This window comes from Corapipo altera, unplaced genomic scaffold (genome assembly GCF_003945725.1).
Source record: "Corapipo altera isolate COAL_440 unplaced genomic scaffold, ASM394572v1 52b, whole genome shotgun sequence".
Lineage (NCBI taxonomy): Eukaryota > Metazoa > Chordata > Aves > Passeriformes > Pipridae > Corapipo > Corapipo altera.
The window spans coordinates 5759491-5779128 of record NW_020884922.1 but is presented as its reverse complement, the minus strand read 5'-3'; the positions used below and the strand labels follow the sequence as shown (position 1 = coordinate 5779128).

Here is a 19638-nt window from a genome sequence, read left to right as displayed (position 1 = left end):
CAACTGCCCATTTATTGTGATATTAACTGAAACACATCTCTTTATAGAGAGAATGCCAAGTGACAGAGCAATGTGAGCAACCATCACAACCAACTGAGTTTAATGCACTATTCACCTAATCCTAAAGTTAGTGCCTACATTTGGTCAGATGAATCTTGTTAACTCTGTTGACTGTGTTGAGTTGATCTTCACAATTACAACCCTAGTCAAGATAGCTGGTTCAAACAGAGAAGTCTCTGTTGCGCAGCTCCACATTTAGTCAGATGAATGGGAAACCTGACTCCATTGAATCCACTTGAATAATTGCAATGAAAGAGATCATTTTTGATGTTGAGTGGTAGAGCAAGCCAGGGAAAAATCCAAACTTTAAAATACAGTCAGAAATTTGCAGCAGGAAAAAGAAGACAGTCTTAGCTGTCTGCACAGAATAAACATACTCAAGGAGGGAGGAACATATGGAGGACACAGGAACATCTTGCACTAATCCATAAACTACATTTTATAGGGTTTAACATGCTAAGTAGACACAATTTCATTTTCAAACTTGACTAATGTTAGGAATAAAATAAGATTTTCTCTTGAACACTCATTGTCTTAATGTTCGAAGTATGTATTCTAAATTTAGACTTTGCCATAGATGTTGTACTTATAAGTTATTTAAGGAATGGTGTTACTGCCGACTAAAGAAGTAACTTTATAGCAACCAAAATATCAGAGCCATAGTCTTTTCTCCCCCTGTCCCAGCTTCTGGCCAATTTGGATAGTGATCACTTTAAGTCCAGATGTTACCTCATTCGTTTACTCACATTGAATCAGTTGGCTCCTGCTCCGAATGGGAGACGTGTTCCCTCCCCTTTGGTATCACACTTGCAGAGTTACTGGTTGCTTGTTTCTCCTTCAACATAAAAAAGTGTATCATTTGTGTTCAACTGTGAGTTGTCTTGTTATTCCAAGATATGAACATCATTTAAGCATTAAGAAAATTGTTACAGAATATGGTGAGGAAGGAAAAAGACAAGACAGATTTGTAGCAATGCAAAAAACCACAGAATGTAAAACCAATCTCTCAGATTGGAACTCATGAAATAAGTTTCAGCAGACAAGAAGGATATGTGGGTATATACGGATATAGAAGGACATATCTGTTCTGAGACAAACTGAATAAAAATTTTCATGGTCACAAGTAACCTTTGATTTCTCCTATCATCCAAAAATAGGGATGTAAATGCTACTGGTTTAAAAATACCACAAGAAAATCAGATGAAGAAGCAGATCAGTAGTTGAAAAGTGACAATATTTCTCAAAGACTGCAAAGCAATCCAATTTAAATAGTCCTCACACTCCTATATTTCAAAACTTCAGCACACAGGCAGAAAACTCAGTCTCCAGTGTAACCATGTTTTATTAACTCCTGATGCTTAGGTGGCAAAAAGGGTGATCACATTGCAATGGATAGATAGCTAAACTCCTATATTGTGTGCACCAAAACAGAGCGATACCCTCTCCTTTCTTCCTCCTCCAAAGTTATCTATTATTTGATTAGGAGGAAAGAATCCCTCATTCAGAACACAAACAATTTTTTCTTCACCTACTGCCATTATCTTTTCCTGCTATCTTTTCTTAAAGAAAACAGAATTCTTCTAACTTGATAAATCAATTATTAAAGCTAAAAAAATGTTTTTTCTTAGTCTGATTTCATTTTTATAAATCCATGTTAGATGCTCTTTATTAATCCTTTGGAAGTATAACCATGGGTATTTTTTCCCCTGCATGATTATGCCTTTGAATATGAAGAAATTAGTCCCTCTATTAATTTTTTTATTTTCCATGTTAATTAAAAACTTGTCCAGATGGCAATGTACAAATACCTTTCATGCATATTTCTGGCTTTGAAATGTAATTCCTCACCTCAAAATACAGCATTTCTGTCTGCTTGGGAAAATAGCTCTCCATGGTTTATTTTGTGTACAATATTGTGCGGGGGAGAGAGTGTGTCACTTGGAGTAAAAGGAGTGGAGATTCATTTCCAAACCTCCCATTTTCCATGAAAAACTCTATATAACTACTTGTGAGTGTATATGTGTGTATGCATGCCTGGATGCCTCAGAAGTGAGAATAACTGAAAAATTCTTATTACCTTAATATAATGTGTAGATATATTCCTCAGCCAGGTGGTTAATAAGAGCAGAAACCAGTAGCATCAACGTATTTCACATCTCTTGAGGCAAATGATTAAACCAAGTTGGAATTCCCACCCAAGAAGTGCCAGAAAATCCATACCCTCATTAGGTCTGATTTCCCCACCCATGAGGAATGAGAAAATGTACAAACAAATAGAACTTTATTCAGGGAAAGACAAAACAGTAATATATTTAGCACACAGTAAAGAGCAAATCCTCCTTCCTTGCTCATCCACCTCCAAATGCCCCTTATACAGGAGAAGCTATCTATCTGCAGAAGCTGCCTTCTCAGTCTGACCAGGCACTGTCCTGTCTCCCCACCCCGACTCTAGGGACTCCCCCATGGGTGCTTAGATCACTACAATCCTCTTCTGGGCTCCTCCACACCAACACTCTTGTTCTGATTGCATTCAAGGAGGTCTCACACTAAGGCATTTCTCACCAGACATATCCATCTCACACTGAAATAAACCCCATCAGAATGGAAACAGCATTCAGGGTTGTGTGATGGAGACCTGTTTGCTCAGGAACCAGGTCTTTGCCACAAGTCAAAAATTATCTTCTCTTTTTCAAGAGCCAGCTTTCCTGCAAAACCCATCCTGTCTGTGCTGGCTCCCCAGACACTGACAGAGGAACTGTTGGTAAGTAGTCAATGTGAACTAATGTCTCTATGGTCCTGCTTTTCACCAACAATGGGATAGAGACATCTTTGTTTTCTTGAAGGGATAGATAGATAGATATGTGTATGTATTTATTACAAAAAATATCGATTTCTCATAAATAATGTATTAGGAGCTCTTCGACTGCTCAAGTAAGCGACTGCTTTTTTTTCATACAGTACCCACAGTCCTGCCTGCACGTCGCAGATTTTACTATCACTGCAGTTCTTTTGCACGCACAACATAGTAATCAGATAAAAATGACTCTGATGAGTCAAGAACAAAAAAGTTTGAAACATTTTCTGTAGCAGCATGTGACTCTAAGACTGTTTGTGAGGGAGCCAACATAGTGTTCTGTCCCTATTTGAATATATAGCTCCAAAACACATTGCAATTAAAAGCTTTCAAAGAACTGGTTTAATACAGAGGATGACATCATATTTCCTTCCATGCCTCTTAACTCAAAAAAAGCAAACCCATCAAGTCAGGTTTTAATTTTCCCCCATTGATTCCAGATACCTGTTAAACTCAGCCTTAAGAAGAGATGTTACTCCTTCCTCCAAGGCTATCAAAGGAGGACAGCAAACAGAATGACCTTAGGAATATGAACAGTGGCTATGTGACAAGAAAAAGAATGTTAACAACTTTAACCATACTTGATGAATTAAATGTTTACTGCTCTGTGGGTGTTTCGTCTGCAATGCCTGCCACTGATATCAATAGAGGTCTTGTTTAAAAACCTCAAGTTGGATTCTCAAAATTCAGGGGACAGACTGGACATTAAAGGTCTGTCTGTTTAAAAAGATGAAATATTTTTCCTCCTAGTTTAACTCTGATCACACCCCCTTGGAAAGTAAACAGGATCGAATCACTGGACGTCAGAGAGGAAAATGTCTAGATAGATGGTCTAGCTCATTCATGTGGCCCCATAGAAGGACTGCTCCTTGTAGTTTATTTTCTAGCACTTTGTTCAAACTGTTTTTCAATTTTGTACAAGAAATGTTGCCCTTTGGAAAAGTCTGCCAGATCCGTCAGGGCCTGTATTACTGTGATTAGTCTTATTTTTCCTGTTTTGTTTTCTTTTCCACCTACCCCAGGTTTTAGGCTGTTGTATTTCACTAGGGTTTTTTTTCCACTCCTTGCAGAAACCATTCTACAGGGAACCTTAATATTATTAGGAGTTGGGGAAGGAGAGTGAGAAATCCTGGTCTGTTTTAAAGCTGAAATTATTTTCAGAAATGCTATAGTGATTGGGATGGGGCCAGGAATAGATACATGGGCAAGGCTTTGCTCCACACAAATTCAGCATGATACTCAGCTTAAGGGACTATGGAAAAGAGGAAGAGAAAGGAGAGGAGAGCTCTGCCTTGCACCCTCTTGAATATGGGTTGTTGTGGCTGCTAATTTAACTACAAATGCTACCATTAGCAGTCTGCACGGACCGTAGCGCTGCTTCAAAACCTCACTGATGCACTTTTCTCGCATATCTTACTCTGATGTTGTGATTTTTGACCTTAAAATAGCTCTATGTCTCTCTTCCCTCATGACAGTGGTTCTCCTCTAGTTAGGTATGAAGAATTTAGTTCCCTCCTATGTCACTACTTGCCCAATTCAGTGAGCTAAAATGGGTAGAAAGATGAACAAGGCTCAAGGCCCAGTTCTTTCATCTTAATTTTGATGCCTTCATTTTGGTTCTGTGTTGTCTGGCTTGTGACAAATTACACAAGTTTCCCGTGTTTCATTTTCTTCGCCTTTAAAATGGGAATACTGATTTCAGCTTTTTAATGTACTTTGTAGTGTGTGGACATTAAAACACCACCAAGAGAAGACAGTTCTACTATTTTTTTATGTTTAATCTTTTTAACACAGGTAAATTCCATAAATCATCAGCATTATCTCTCAATGTGAACACATCTTTTGTGTTGCAGTTGAAGATACTCTTCAACACATGCTGATAATTTAGAATCTCTGCGTACTATTCCTGATAATTTCTATAAAACCTCATTCTGTCACCAATAATATATATATTACTGAAGGCTGTGTGTCCTTGCTTTGTCAGAAACTGCAGCCTTCACTTTCTTCTTTCACCCACAGTTTTATGTGTACTGCAACAGCTATGAGTAATTTTTGTTTCCAGATTCAGTATAAAGAAAAATCACTAGTTTATGGGTCAAGCTATTACCTTCTCATGTTATGCTGCAGTCCCCTTTTCTCCTGCACTATCCTCTGTCCTTTAAATCCCTTGCTTAAAATCTCCTTGGTGATTTCTTTATTTCTCCCCCAAGCAGCCTCTGAGTTTCAGCTGGGCTTCCCTCCAAGGTAGTCTATTATCTCACTTTTCCTTTAAATTACTACATTCCGTAATTAGTATTTTTAGGTCTGTGCTGAATAAAGGTGCACTGCAACTTCCAGATCTACCATGTGGTTACTGGAGGTGAATCTGTCTTTCAATGCAAGCACGCAGGAAGATGAAGAGAATAACCCTCCAGGAATACACCTGGAAAAGCCAACGACAGGAGTCACGCATGTGCGTGACATCTGGCACTCAGCAGCCACAGAAGGTTCAGGGCTGTAGCCTTCAATCTATGGGGTGACCCAGGAGAAATGTGTCCTTAATGTCTCAGGTATGACCATGGTGGGAAATAAAGGCTCTCACAGCACAGTGACGGAATTTTCCCATCAGTGGCAGACACCTATGGGGACATGCAGCAATACCAGGTCTACAGCAAGGAGGACTTGTTTGGGCACTGCCAAGACTCCTCCACAGCACAGCACACAGCTCAGTGCTCAGCCTCATGGAGGCATGCAGGGAGGTAGAAGGCATCTCCTCCACCCTGGTGTCCAAAGTTTAGGCATTTAAGTGGTATCCAGGTACCTGGCACTAAGCAGTCAGTCTGCTTTGGGCACAGCAGGGCCAGCTCAGGTATGTCCCACTGTGCAACCTGAGCCCAGACTGCGAGAAAGGGCTGTGAAAAAGTCAGTAGGACACTAGAAAAATTAAAGCACAGTCAAGGATAGGCCTGTTGGGTGCTCAGTTGCTTAAGGATTCAGGACGGAAAATGGCTGAGTATGACCTCCTGAAGGAGGAAAGCAGGGAGGCTGGTCAGGATGAAGAGCAAAACTTGGGGCAGTGGGGTTGGTCAGGTCATCAGATCAAGTCACTAGTGTGGGCATAGCAGGTGGCAAACAGCAGCTCTGGGACATTCAGATTTGGCCCTTCCCCTGTTGGTGCTCTTGAGGCCAGTGAAGGCTCCACAGGTGCTGCACTGGGGAGCAGACATCAGCCTGACAGCCCATTACATCTCACCTGTCCTTCATGTCTGTTAGCTCATACACTGGGCTACAAAAAACATGTTTTTCAAGTGGTCAACACCACTCTCCCATTCTTTGCTCCTCTAGATGATCCTTTATTTTAAGACCAAGTGTGACTTTTTTTGTTCATCCTCAGGAGCTCCAGTTATCCAAACCATGATTTCACTTACTCAGACATGGGAAGCAGAAGGCTTTAGCAAGGATTTAATCTAGACTTGGTAATTCTGGAACATCATATCACACATCTACAGTTTCTTTTATCTCTGTAAAATTATTTACTTATTGTGTTTTTTATTAATGCACAATGGATGTGCATTAGTGAAGCAACCAAAGCAGAATTAAATTGCTTTCCTGTCTACTTTTGCTTTATAAATCCATAAATCTGTGACAGTAATGTGTTTTAAACACACAGAAATGCTAGATACCTCTTTTCATATTGAGTTGTCCAAATATTTGCTCGTTATCCTCAGAATACTTATATTCTCTAAGCAAAAAAAAATTATATTGTTTTTTATTTTGCACTTATATATAAGCTTAGCTTTACCTCTTCATTCCCTTCTATTACCTTTGTTATTTTTCACAGACCAGTACACAGGTCCATATATTTCTTTAGTAGGTTCTAAATTTTTCTGCAGAGCCATGTTATTGCCTCCTAGACAATTTCCTTTACTCAGCAGTATAATCTATTCAAGTGGAAATGGGAATTTTATGCAATATTCTCTCTAGAATTCTCTGAATATATTATGCTCTGGGTCACACTGGTTGGAGTGCACCTTTATCTTAGAAACTGTGCAGTTGCAATACATGCATTGGAAAGGACCACTGGAAACTCAAGGTCCTGTGACTGTGCGAGGCAAGGAATTGAAGATTCTGTGAAAAAAAGATCACTGAAGGACTGTGTACATGTTATGAAGCTGAGAGGAATAAAAAGAATAAAAATGTTTGGGGAACGCTCTACTGAGGATCCCATGCAGCACTGAACTGGTAACGGCAAGCAGAATATTTCTAAACTTATCCTTCATCAGACCATGATGGAATGGTCTTGTTCCAGTTTCTGATGCCTTCAGGTCTGGTCAGACCCTGAGCAAGGCTTCAAATAGAAAGGGTGAAACAGCTTTTAGGTCCTCACAAGCCTCCTTCCAGTCTTATACTGAGCATAGGTTATTGAGAACAGAAAAGCCATACACATCTCGTTCGCATATTCATTTATAGGTGGGTCAACTGGAAGAGAGCTTCCAAGTAGGTCCAGAGCATGGTTTAAATTTAACTGCATGTATCTCAACTGAGACACCTTTATCAGTATACTGTCACATCCCATACTGTCACTGTGTTGATATCATAGCCCTGCTCAGGTTCTGAAAAGGCTTTATGATGTGGTAGGCTGCAGCAGAGAGAATAAGACTCATCAACCCTGACAGTCTACTCCAGTCTTTTATTCCTGTCCCATTGTGTGTCCATCACTCTGATTTTTAGCTCTACGTAGCCATTTTTTTCTGTGACAAATGTTCTTACTCTCTGCCCTTACTTGATTAATCTTTTCACCAGCTGTACTTGTGTTCGCAGAGTATGTGTTGCTATGCATTCATTTCACCACCTCCACATCTCCGAGCATTGGCAACAATCACATTCTTTAAAAGAAAATCCTGTTAACTCGTTGCATCCAAAGTACGAAAAAGAAATGTCAGTATTATGGATTGTGGCTAGACAATGATTTTGCTATAAGAGTGTGTCCACTGTACTAGGCAAAGGAGGGGCAGCATCACATGGGAACATACAACATAAGAACAGACAACACTTGGCTTAGTAGAGATGTGGTTCCCTCTGTTTGCTCCATAGTTTGTGGGAGTGCAATTATTAGCAACAAATTAATATACTTGCCCAACAAATGCTGGCACACAACAGGCAGGAGTGGGTGGCAGAGCAGCAAGACATTTGTGTGGTTAAATAACAATTAACTAAGGCCCTAGTAAGCAGTCCAGAATACATGCTGTATCTCCTGGGTTTTGAAAGAACAACATTTGTTGTGTGCGGAGAGTTTCCTGTCTTTGTATCAGCTACCAGAAAAAAAGTGCCCACCCAAGGCCTTGACAGGTTGTGCTGGAGCCCAGGAGAGGTGCCTGTGCCATTCCAGGCTGCATTGCTGGGGCTGAGCACCATATTTTGTCCCGTCAGTCACTTAGTTAATAGTTGTCTATTAGATGTGGCAGGTGCAGCTTGAGGTATCAGTCACCAACATCTGTATGTTCATATCCTGCTACTTCTCAAATGGAAATGTACAATAGCCTTAAAGAGAGTTTATTTCTGCCTTTGCTTTTAGTTTAAAGTATTTGAACAATTTACAGATAGGCTTCTTTGTTTCTTTGATTAGGTTTTATTTTCTCCTTTATATTTATCTCAAAGAGGGCATTATTACAAAAAGCTCCAAGGACAGCCTGTGCCTTTTTTGCAACTCCATAATTTTCTCCTTACAATATTTCTTCAAAGAGTGAATAATACACTATTCAGTGCATTGAAACTGCACTCTGCTAATGGAAACACTGCCTGGAGCTGCTTTGAAATGCTGTCCAAAGCAGCCCACAGCATCGAGCAATCTGTGAGATGGGCACTGCAGGTCCCCTGTTATTGCCATGTCCTGCCAAGCAATTTTGACATTCAGGGGAGCTTTTGCCATAAAGATTTGAATCTTCTGTGCTGGGTCTTTTGAGTCTCAGCAGGATATGTCTTCAAAACTTTGAGTTAATTACTTAATGCATTCTTTCAGAACTGGCTAAGAGTCCTTATACAGAATCACCCTGTCGTCTAATGTCAGGACAAGTCCTTCAGATAGTCTGTCCTTCTCTCTTCTGGTTCCTTCCCAGCTCACTTTTCTTGTGCCCCTGCTTTCCTATTCAGCTGCCATGCAGGCCAGTGCTGCTCACTTCTACTTCTCATGTGCATCCTCATTTCAGCTCCTTAGAAAGGTCCCTCCGCCAATGCTCTTTGTTCCCCCAGAGACTGGTCTTTCTCCAACAGCATAGTATCCAGCTCTGATAAACCTCCAGTTCCTGCTCCTCCACATTTTATTTTCATATTCTAGTTTATCACGTCAGATAAAGAACTACCAAGAAAGGTCAGTGAAGGTTTGTACCAACTGCTCATTCATTTTATTATGTATTTCTTGGCAAAAGTCTCTCTTTTTTTTTTTTTTTTAATAGTCATTTGTGCCGGCCAGGGGAAGTGTGTGGAGTCTGCCAACATGGAGTGAGCTTCTGCGATCTTCCAGTAAGTCTTGCAGCAGCAAGTACGTCTCTTGAAGTCTCAGGTCCGGGAGTGCTGCGACCATTTGAGAATCCGATTTTATCACTTATCATTTGAGAATGTGATTTTTATCTTTCCCTGGAGTAAGTCGCGAGCTCCCGTGACCATGGAAAACAAGTCTGGCTGATGACCGAGCTAGCCACACGCACAGGGCTCGCTGCACTGAAGCTCGTCTCCAGGCACGTGCCAGGAACCGGGCGCTCGGAGGGGACAGTGTGGTGACTGGAACGCCGGCAGCGTGTCCCTGCAGGGACATGCTGAGCGCCCCGGGGGCCGCGGGGCGGGCACGGCTCCGTGCGCTGCTCCGTGCGCCGCTCCGAGCGCTGCCGCAGCGGCGCGGCCGCCGCCGCCCAAGGACTACAGCTCCCGGCGTGCCGCAGAGAGCCCGCCCGCCCCGCCGCTGCCCGGCTGGGCTGGGCCGGGCCGGGCCGGGCCGGGCGCCACCGCCCGGGGGACCCCGCGGCGCTGGGCATAGCGGGGGTGGGCGCCGGCGGTGGCGGAGGCGGGTGGGAGGTAGGTGTCTGTGTGTGTCTGTGTGTCTGTGTGTGTGTGTGTGTGTGCCGGGCAGGTGAGAGCCCCGCTGGGAGGAGGAGGAGGAGGAGCACGGGGAGAAGGAGGAGGAGAAGGCGGCGTGCTCCTGCCTGCCGGGCAGTGCGTGTGTGCCTGTGCGTGTGTGCTGTGTACCCTCGGTACCGCTCGGGTCACTCGGTGGCGGGTGGATCCCGCTGCTCCCCGCGCCGGCGGGCATCGCTTTCCCCAGCGTGGCCGGTTCTCGCTGAGGTCCCGAGAAGAGCGTGAGTGAGCAGCGGCTGTGAGCGATCACGTATGTGCTGTAGGCGCACATGTGTTTCCTAGGCATGCAACACATCCGTCGGGCTGGAGACTGCGCCCCGTGACACCGGGCGGCCTCGGGGAGGATGGGGCGCAGGCGAAGGGGGTAATAACGAATTAATTGCAGATGAGAAGTAATATCCGTCTTTGAGTCATCAGTCCTTGAGGCATAATTTCATTCCAAAAGCTCTTAATCGAATGGGAGATCTGCTATAGGAAAGCACTGCTTTTCCCATAGGATTATCAGATTTCTACTGGAGAATACAGATCCTGGATTATTGAGCTACATGGGATTTGCATGTTTCTCTCTAATTAGTCTGTGAATCTGACTGTAAAATTCTTTTTTTGGAAAGGGGGTGGGGAAGTTACTTGCTTCTAAAACAACAGACGTCTCTTTTCTCTGACATTTTACACAGTTTTTCTGGTTATCCTGTGCTTTGTAGATGACTTATTGCCTTAATGGGATAATGGTGTCAAAGGTTGATTAGACTCCCTAATAGATTTTGGATCAGCAAGAGGATTGCAATTTTAAATGCGTGGTTAAAACAACCATTGTTTGTCATCTCCCCTTTATCAGTTGAGAGGAAGGCTGATGTATTACATTTGCGTTATCTGCTCCTTGGTTTATTAATGTATCATCGTGAGGTTGTCGGGTTTGGTTTTGTTGTTGGGTTTTTTCCCCTCAGTTATTTCATTTGCAGACCAAAAAAAAATGAATGTCACAGAGGATTTGTTTAATCATTTAACAGCTGACACAAGCCTTGTCCCTAACAAAACGTTGGTGAAAGAGTAGAAGATTTCTGGGATACAGCAGCTCCAGTACCGGGAAGCCACTTCTACAGATCAGGGGCAGCACTTGCTGGAGGATGAAGTAGCCCAGGAGTCGAGGCTCACCGGGACGAGGTTGATGGCTTGCATGGAGCTTCTCTACCTGGCCAAGGAGAGCAGACAGGTGCCCCTGGGCACCACTACCAGCTGGAGCCTGCCCTCCCCCCTCTACAAGCAGCAGCAGCATGAGGGGGATGAGGTGGACCCCAGAGCAGCCCTCCACTGTGAAAGGCATTACAAGCCCTTGCAGATGGACCCTGTGGCTGAGCCCCCCCTGGCACCTCAGTCCTCATCCCTGGACACCTCACCCCAGGAGCACCTTGCACCCTCCAGCAGCTCCCAGCCCTGCCACCCACCCGAGCACTTGCCCAGGGAGGAGGACAGAGGGAAGAAGAAAGCCTGCTGCTGTGCCCAGGAACTCGAGACATCATTCACCTACGTGGATGAAAATGTAAATCTGGAGCATTCAAGAAGTCCCCCCACTCCTACAGGTGGACATTGCCAGGATGCCCTTCTGCAGCAGCATTCCTGCAGGGAGCTGCCACCTGAATGGGTGCATGATTCTCCTTCCCTGGTCTCCGAGGAGGAAGATGCTGCCTCGGAGGCGGCGGCCGGGAAATCCGTTGACTATGGGTTCATTAGTGCCATTTTGTTCCTGGTTAGTGGCATTTTGCTGGTGATAATTTCCTACGTGGTACCCAGAGATGTGACTGTGGATCCCAACACTGTGGCTGCCCGGGAGATGGAGAGGCTGGAGAACGAGAGCGCCAGGATTGGTGCTCATTTGGACCGCTGTGTTATCGCTGGGCTGTGTCTCTTAACCCTGGGGGGCGTGGTGCTCTCCAGCCTGTTGATGATGTCCATGTGGAAAGGGGAGCTGTACCGGAGGAGCAGGTTTGCATCCTCCAAGGAGTCTGCAAAGCTGTATGGATCTTTCAATTTCAGAATGAAGTCTGGAGCAAACGATAATATGCTCGAGCTGTCATTAGTTGAGGAAGATGTGCTTGCCATAGATAATTAGTGTAGTCATGATTTTTAAGGCAGCATTTCTACAGGAAAATAAGTTTCATTAAAGAAAGCAGATGCAGCTAAAGATAGCTGGTGATGCAGTTTGTTTGTCTGACAAGAATAGTTTTATCTTAAGCTCTATAATCAGATGTTTGCAATATATGAGCACTTGTAAAGAGGAAATATGTCAGAGGAAATGCAAATGATACAAAATAATGAAAACCACTGAATAAAAAAAATTGTGATAACTAGGTTCCTCAGATACTCGTTTATCCTAATATAAAACATTCCACTGGTGTCTTGCCTATATAATTTTCTTATTTCTCCATATAGAACACAAATGACCTTGACACTTTAGAAACTGTTAATTATTGCGCCTGCAGGATTATTAACAGTCTACTTGATAGAATGTTAAGAAGCAGGACCAATAATCAAATAGCAGAGCTAATATTTCATTAAAGAGATTCTTTTTTATTCTTTGATTTTCAACTGATCCCTTTTCTATTGAGGGAAGAAAGAACACCACTTGGTCATGACTTGCCACAACCCTGCCATCTTTTCAAACAATTGTACAATTAGTGATGATTATTTAAAATATAAAATAAGAGGCAAAGGGCAGGAAACCATATGGCTCATGGTATTGGTAGGAGACAAAAGGGTCTTTCAGCTTGAGGTCAGTGGCTCCATTTCATTTCAGATTAGCAATGATTGATAGTCATTAACTTCTGATAGCTATAGTGACCCATATAAAAGAAGTTTATTTCCTGGTGGACAGATGTCTTTGTATGAAAACTGCCATAACTTGAATTAACAGAGCTCTTGTCTGGAGTCTCAAAAGACCCAAAGAGTAAAAAAGCATGGGTATGCTGAGATTGATTCTCCTTCAATACAGATGCCAGAAGAAATTCAAGCTCAGCTGCAGGGCTTTGCTTATACTGGGGCTGTCTGCATCTTATTAGTCCTTTCTGAAACTTCAGTTTTATGTCACTAGGCTGTCAGCTTTCTCATAACCAGCAAGGAAAGGTCAGGAAGGAGCTATCTGAGGCTCGTTCAATAAAACCCAATTTATTTGTAAGAAATAAATCACCAGGAAGTACAAAGGTTAAGTATCAGGCAGTTTGCTGGCTGACATGAGACTCACTTAACATAGATGATCAAGGGTACATGTTACTTTAATCACAGTTCTGTGGCACCATAGCAAAAAACCCGTACCACTGATGCTATTTCATCAGCAGATTCTGTGGAACATTGAAGGTGTGTTCTTGCAGTGTTGAGAAAACCAACAAAAATTGGCCTATGCACCACTGTCACTTCTTACTGAACGGTGGTTAATATATATATGTCCTCCTAACATGTCTGTCATTATATATGTATGTGTCCCTGACAAAACCAGAGTGAAGAGCTCTGTCTGTGCAGTCTCTGCAGAGTCTTAATAGAAGCATGTGATTCACTGTCACAGCCTTTTCAGTCATGAGTTAGGTTTCAAATATCAGGAGTATTAAATATTTTTTCAATTATGCTTTTTTCCCCACTGTGACATACAAGAGAAGAGTTCTCTTGGGAAAGGGTGAGAAGATTTCCTTTGTGCTCACTTTACCCAGGAATATGTGGCAGCACAAAGTTCAGAATAAGAAGTGGATGGTGGAAACGTGGGTTCTTCACTCAGAGAGACTGAATGCTGTTTTGCCACCTGGTTGCTCATTCCCTGTTTTCTGGCTGTTTCTGTCAGGAGATGAGTTCAGCACCCAGGTCTGGCACTCAGCCAGTTCAGTCCCTTGTGTTCGCTGGCCTTTGTCTGAGGACTCAAGGATCTGCACTGCTCCAGATTCATGCCTTTGGTCGCTGTAAATAGCAGAGTGTGGTACCCAGGCTTTAGCACTGGCCCTGCAAAGGAGATGCTGCTTCAGATATTATCTGCTCTAAACGGTGCTTTTGTTCAGTGTCACTGGGTAATTAAATGAGCTGCCTTATTAGGAGGTGCTGCTGCCTAGTAGATGATTTTCCCAGTTTATGTCATGATACACGGCGTGTTCACAGGCAGTAACTCAACAGTGACCAGTATGTCCACAGTTGTCTTTGGAGAGCTTACATCCCTCTGGACATGTCATCAGGGATTCAGGATTGCATCTCTAGAGTAAATACCTGAAATATCTTTCAGATGTAAGAGGAAGCCTTCAGCCTGTTGTGATCAGTGAGAGTGAGGAAGGAAATAGCCTAGGAAGCAGGACACAGAGGAGGAGGGATCCTCCTTAGCTGGCCTTTGCCTGCTGGTGAGTATGTGGATGCTGCCTGCAGGGCTTGACGCATGTCTCGAGGTGGGGTGTTGGGGACAGCAGTGCTTCTCATCCTCGCCTGAGGATGGGAAGGGGTTGGCTATGGCTTCCACAGACCCAGGGAAAGCCTTGTCAAGCAAGAGGGCAAATGGTGCTGAGCTGGAGTGAGCAAGACAGTGTGCGGCAGCGGATGGATGTCATGGGGGATGAAAACCCTTTCACCTGGTTGGGACCCTAGTGGGAATCACTGTTCTCACCTACACGACAGAAGCTCTAAAACTGAGGGTGGTGGTTTTGAGAGCTATTATTTTTATTTTTTAATGATACATATGCATGAAATTGGAGTACATTCCATTACTGCAGAAAGATGACAGCTAAAGCTGTACGGATCACAGATTTCTTGTAGGAACCATGGCATACCTTAATAGTGATTATTAGCACTAGAAAAACGAACTCTCCCCCGACTGTCAGTATGTTATTATCAAGAGAGAAGTTTTCTGACACTTTGTAAAATGCCTGTCACAGATCATGAGCCTGCAATACTTTAATGAACCCTGAAATTTTCTCTGAGCATTTTAAGGAAACCTTAGTCAACCTAATAATCTAAATATACTCTGCAGGAGTGTGAGGAGTAAGAAAATTCAAACAACAGGACTAACAGAGTTTCTTCACTTTGGTGTTACTGTGTACTAAGAAAGAAGTGAAGGAAGGCCTTCAGAGTGCAGGAATTTAGCAGATAAAAACTCTCAGGACATTCCTCTGATCACCTTTACAAATTACAGCATGGTGCGAGTTGATGGTACGATATAAAACCTCTGGACTCTCAGGTTCTCGTGCTGTGTGGTGCGACAGAAACCAAAGCACTTGCTGTCTGATGGCCGATGGTGGAAAATGAATGTATAAGCCCACTGGCCAGTGGACAAGCCTTCACCTCACACGAGGCCATACCAAAGGCTGAGGCCAAGGGACACTGATTGCCCTCTCATGCACCCTAACAACTTGATTTCCCCTGCTCAAAATTTAAGTGCTTTAAGGGTACAGGTTTGGGAAGAATTGTTGGTGCTTTTTCATTACCTGAGCTAAAGCTGTCACAGGGATCATTGGAGAGCTTTCATTTTTGGGGATCTAAATTTTGGCATATACCAACTGGGTTTAAGGTGCCCTCTAAACTATCAGGATTCCAAGTACAGATTTCTGAATACCCCAGAAATGCATCAGGATTTATACCCTTAGTCAGTTCATTTCTGACCAACCCTAACTGCCAGATGTGACACTTTCCAGTTTTCTACCTCATGACATGTCTGCAGGCTGGGCTCTGCCCTGGCCTCTGCCTTCCCACCAGAGGGGCCCCGGAGGTGCCTGTGCTGCAGGGAGGGAGGCAGCCAGCATCTGGCTCCCTGCTGCTCAAACAGCTCCCCGGTAACCTGTGTTCTCAGTTCCCTTTTCTTGATCAGGCACATGTGGCTGAGGCTGGCCATTTGGGAGCTGCATGGCATCTGCTGGGGATGGATATTCATTGGAATGGAGGCCTGTTGCCATGTGGTTCCCAGCCCCCAAGCCACGGGTTCCCTGCATGGCTCCTGGGCACAGCCAACCTCACCTGCTCCTTGCCAGCTTGAACCCAGCCCTGTGGCAGAAATTTCCAAGACTCTCTCCTAGGAAGCTATGCTGGGTTGCTGCTGGTTTTTTATGTGTTTACAGTTTTTTAGTCTTTGTAATCCTTTTAAAAATCTGTCTGCGATGAATATAAAGTTTACTGACTAGGAAAGCAACTGGTTTAATCTTGTAAAGCTCCTTTTTGATCCACAACAGGGCGAAATGTCGCAGTCCATCATGAGCTGTTCAATAGTGCATTTGATGCCTTATTACAATCACAGACGTGTTCTGTGCAGAGTGAAAAATAAAAGTCTGTGAAGCTGAACACTGTTGTCCTGGGCCTCTTTGCTCCTCGCTGGTTCCAGTGTTTGGCTCTTGCCCTCTGTGTCGCAGGCACACCCCTAGTCCGCAGCTGGGAGCCCATGTAGGCAGCAGGGCCGCCCTGGATCGACCTGTTCCCAGCTCACACCTCCATCGTGTCCTGGCTGTGCATGTGTCCCACCCAACTCCATACAACCAGAACAAAAAAGAGAAAAGGAGGGTGGGAGCAGCCAGGGCTGCTGTGTGAGCAGGCAGCTGGGGAGGTGCTGTGGCAGCAGGTGGGTGTTGAGCCGCTGTTCACCATCATCACAAGCGTGACCACTTCAGTACCACGTCCTCACCTCGGCCCAGCTTGGCTGTGGCCAGGGCAGGAGGGCAGATGGTGCCAGGCCCAGCACCAGCCATGGTGATGATGGGTGGGCATGGGGTCCCCAGAAAGCACTGGAGGTGATGGAGGATGCAGGGAGAGGCAGAACCTGTGTTCCCAGGAGGTCTGTGGGCCGGCTTCACCTCCCGCCTCAAGAAGACCTGTGCCAGAGTGGGCAGCGATGGGAAGGTGATGGTGCGGGGCCAGCAGCGACCAGCACCAGCAGCTGAGCAGGACTTCCAGGGAGCTGCAGTTTGCTCCTGACTGGCTTTTTTTGTTCCTCTCAGATCTACAGTGTACGTCAGTTAAGCACCTTAACTGCCTTTGACAAACTCTACTCCCTCCCAAATGCGATATGAAGGTGTGCCATGCAGGTTATGGTCTCTTTTCATTCCAGTGTGACAGGATCGGACCCTTCTCTGCCACTGTCATGTGAATCACCATGTGGGTGGGAACGCTGTGGTGGGTGTGAGTCCAGGCTGGAGCAGGGACTGTCCGCTCTTATTACCTGTTTCCATAGGACTGAGTACAACAGGGCCTCAGTTCACAATGAATTGCTCTTACCTCTACAGCAGTAATAGATGTGTCCCAGAGGTAGCCAGATTGGCTGCAGTGACTGCACTGGTGCCAAATGCAGCCTATGGTGTGCAACTGATGGTTAGCAAGAGGTTAAGAGAGTAGATGTATTTATAGATATGAAAATCCATCAGCTTAAAGATCTGGGAGGCTTTGTAACTGAAAGCAAATATACAAATTAATTTTTACTCTTTTTAAAGGATTCTTCTTAATCATATCTTTTTATGCTTATGAATCCTCGCAAGGTCAAGAGTCCTGTAGACTGCAGGTAGGTAAGCCTACTCTGATTTTCTTATCAGTTTAAATTGAATTGTGGGTGTTATAAATTTGCATAAAACCAAACAATACAAGAACTCTTATTTGAAATGAACCCGGTTAATATTTGTGCAAATGAAATGCAATGTCCACTGTAGAAACTGAGCCAAAATGCAGTTTTAATTAGATTTTAAATAAAAAATCATAGTTAAAATACTTTTACAGACTTGCCGTATTAAAGACTTGTAAAGAGCTCTCTGCTTATTTGTGTGTAGATTTGCCCACCTTTACATATGGTGGAAAATACTGAGCCATTAACTGAGCTGCCCTTCAAAGGCATTTTGGCCATTGTTGTGAATGAGAGCATTACAACCTAACACATATATTTTTTATTCACCTGCACCCAGTGTATAACCCATAGCACTGAAAGTTCTTCCATCTCCATTGAGAAGAGATACTGAACGGCACAATACGTAGTATTTTCAAGAAGTCTCCTGCACGTAGATGCCTAAGCTCTGTATAGAACATACAGTGCCCCCATTTTACAGATGAATCAAGAAACCTCCTCTGCCTAGAGAGCCAGCTGGAGAGCTGGAGAACCAAGGCTTCTTAAGTCCCAGTTCAAAGGGACTTTGAAAGGGCTTAATTAGTACAGAACCACTAGAATAATCCAAAAGGCAAAAGGCAAATATTTTTTTCTTTTTCTGAAGAATGATACTGAAGTTTAATTTAAAAGTACAAAAAATTTTAAAAATTTGGAAAAGGTTTTGCACACTGAAGGCATTTGTATTATAGTAAGGAGGGTTTTTTTATGGTATAAAAAATCCATAGGCTTACGTTGAAATAATAAAACAGATATCATTTTATCAGCACAAAAGGATTCTCTTTTCCAATAATTGTTTCTGCTTTGGCAAATGCGTATGCAGGGAAATTTAGCTATTGTTGAATAAAACATTTCCAGAAGGAAAATTGATTAAGTCCCTTTTGTAGAGGAAAAAAATCAATTCTTCCCATTAGAAGGATCTAAAATACGTTGATCAGCTAGAAATGTAAATAAATTTCTTTAATCACTATTCTCCAACTGCAGTGTATCCATCTACAAGAGATTGTCTTGTCTCTTTATAGCTTAAAATAAATTTGGTTGAACATGAAGCAACTTCTGACAAACTAACCAGAGTAACTGTGCTCGAATGTAAATAATAAGTGGCTATCCTGACATTTTGGTATTTCTTTTCTCAAGGATTAGCTGTTCATGAAATGAATGTATACGTGATAACAATATATCCAGGCTGGGAACAAAAGTATATTCACTGAAAGGCAGAATAGTAGAAAATATATGACTATTTTCAGTTTTTATGTATTATCTTCTGTTTTCATTTAATAAAGACAGCACTTTCAAGATCTCTTGATTAGTAATGGTTGAGGCTAATAAGGGTCATGGAGGGCTATTAACAGGAGGATACAAAGTCTCTAGCTCTGTAAATCCCTAAGCTTCTGATTGCTAAGAGCTGAGAGAACATGCTGCTGTATGCTTGCCCTACACTTTGTTTCAGATACAGCAGTATTTGCTGCAGGCTACTATCAGAGACAATTTTGTGATAGATGGACCTTTGATCTGAGCCACCCTGACCCTGTGTTCTCAAAACTTTATGGTTTGCCTGTAGTGAGAATACCAAGCAGTTGTTTCACCACTGTGGCTTCCTTAAGAAGGAATCAATAAGTCACAGTCTTACCTTTGTTTTTCCCTCCTTACAGGAATGGTAACCATGGCTGGAAGAGCTCTTGAGAGGTCATTTTCCAGTCTTCTGGAACTTTCACCCTCCATCAGTCCTCAAAGATGATTGCTCATGCCTGTGAAATTGCTTTACTCAACTCCCTGAGCACTCTGGGGTGAATTTTATGTCTCACATGATTTGAAGATACATTGTGTATCTGTATAACCTCTTCTTCCTTCTACTGGTCTAAGTTCTTAATAAATTATGGTCTATGGATAGTCTGAATAGTTTTAGATTTTTTTAAATGAGGTAGAGAAAGGCTGAAGCACTTCAGCCTTCTCAATGTCATTCTTAATTGTACTTCTGTCTCCCTCCCCACAAAGGAGAAAACCTGTTCTTTCTTTGTCTTTTTTCATTCTA

General features: G+C 43.3%; 1 protein-coding gene across 4 annotated transcripts; it reads left to right on the top strand.

Annotated features, from left to right (window-relative positions):
• The first annotated feature begins 9935 nt into the window (after positions 1-9935).
• Positions 9936-16309, top strand: TMEM74 (transmembrane protein 74). 4 transcript variants are annotated; one of them, XM_027657121.1, is made up of 2 exons: positions 9936-9961; positions 11029-16309. In XM_027657121.1, the coding sequence occupies exon 2, from the start codon at positions 11187-11189 to the stop codon at positions 12126-12128; it is 942 nt and encodes a 313-aa protein (XP_027512922.1). In that variant the 5' UTR covers positions 9936-9961; positions 11029-11186; the 3' UTR covers positions 12129-16309. The 4 variants fall into 4 exon arrangements, with proteins under 4 accessions (XP_027512922.1, XP_027512921.1, XP_027512919.1 ...); XM_027657120.1 differs by lacking the exon at positions 9936-9961 and adding an exon at positions 10094-10242; XM_027657118.1 differs by lacking the exon at positions 9936-9961 and adding an exon at positions 10094-10271.
• The last annotated feature ends 3329 nt before the right edge of the window (positions 16310-19638 follow it).

Excerpts from the sequence above, each read along its gene's own strand:
- TMEM74 (XM_027657121.1), top strand. The coding sequence starts at position 11,187 with ATGGCTTGCATGGAGCTTCTCTACCTGGCCAAGGAGAGCAGACAGGTG.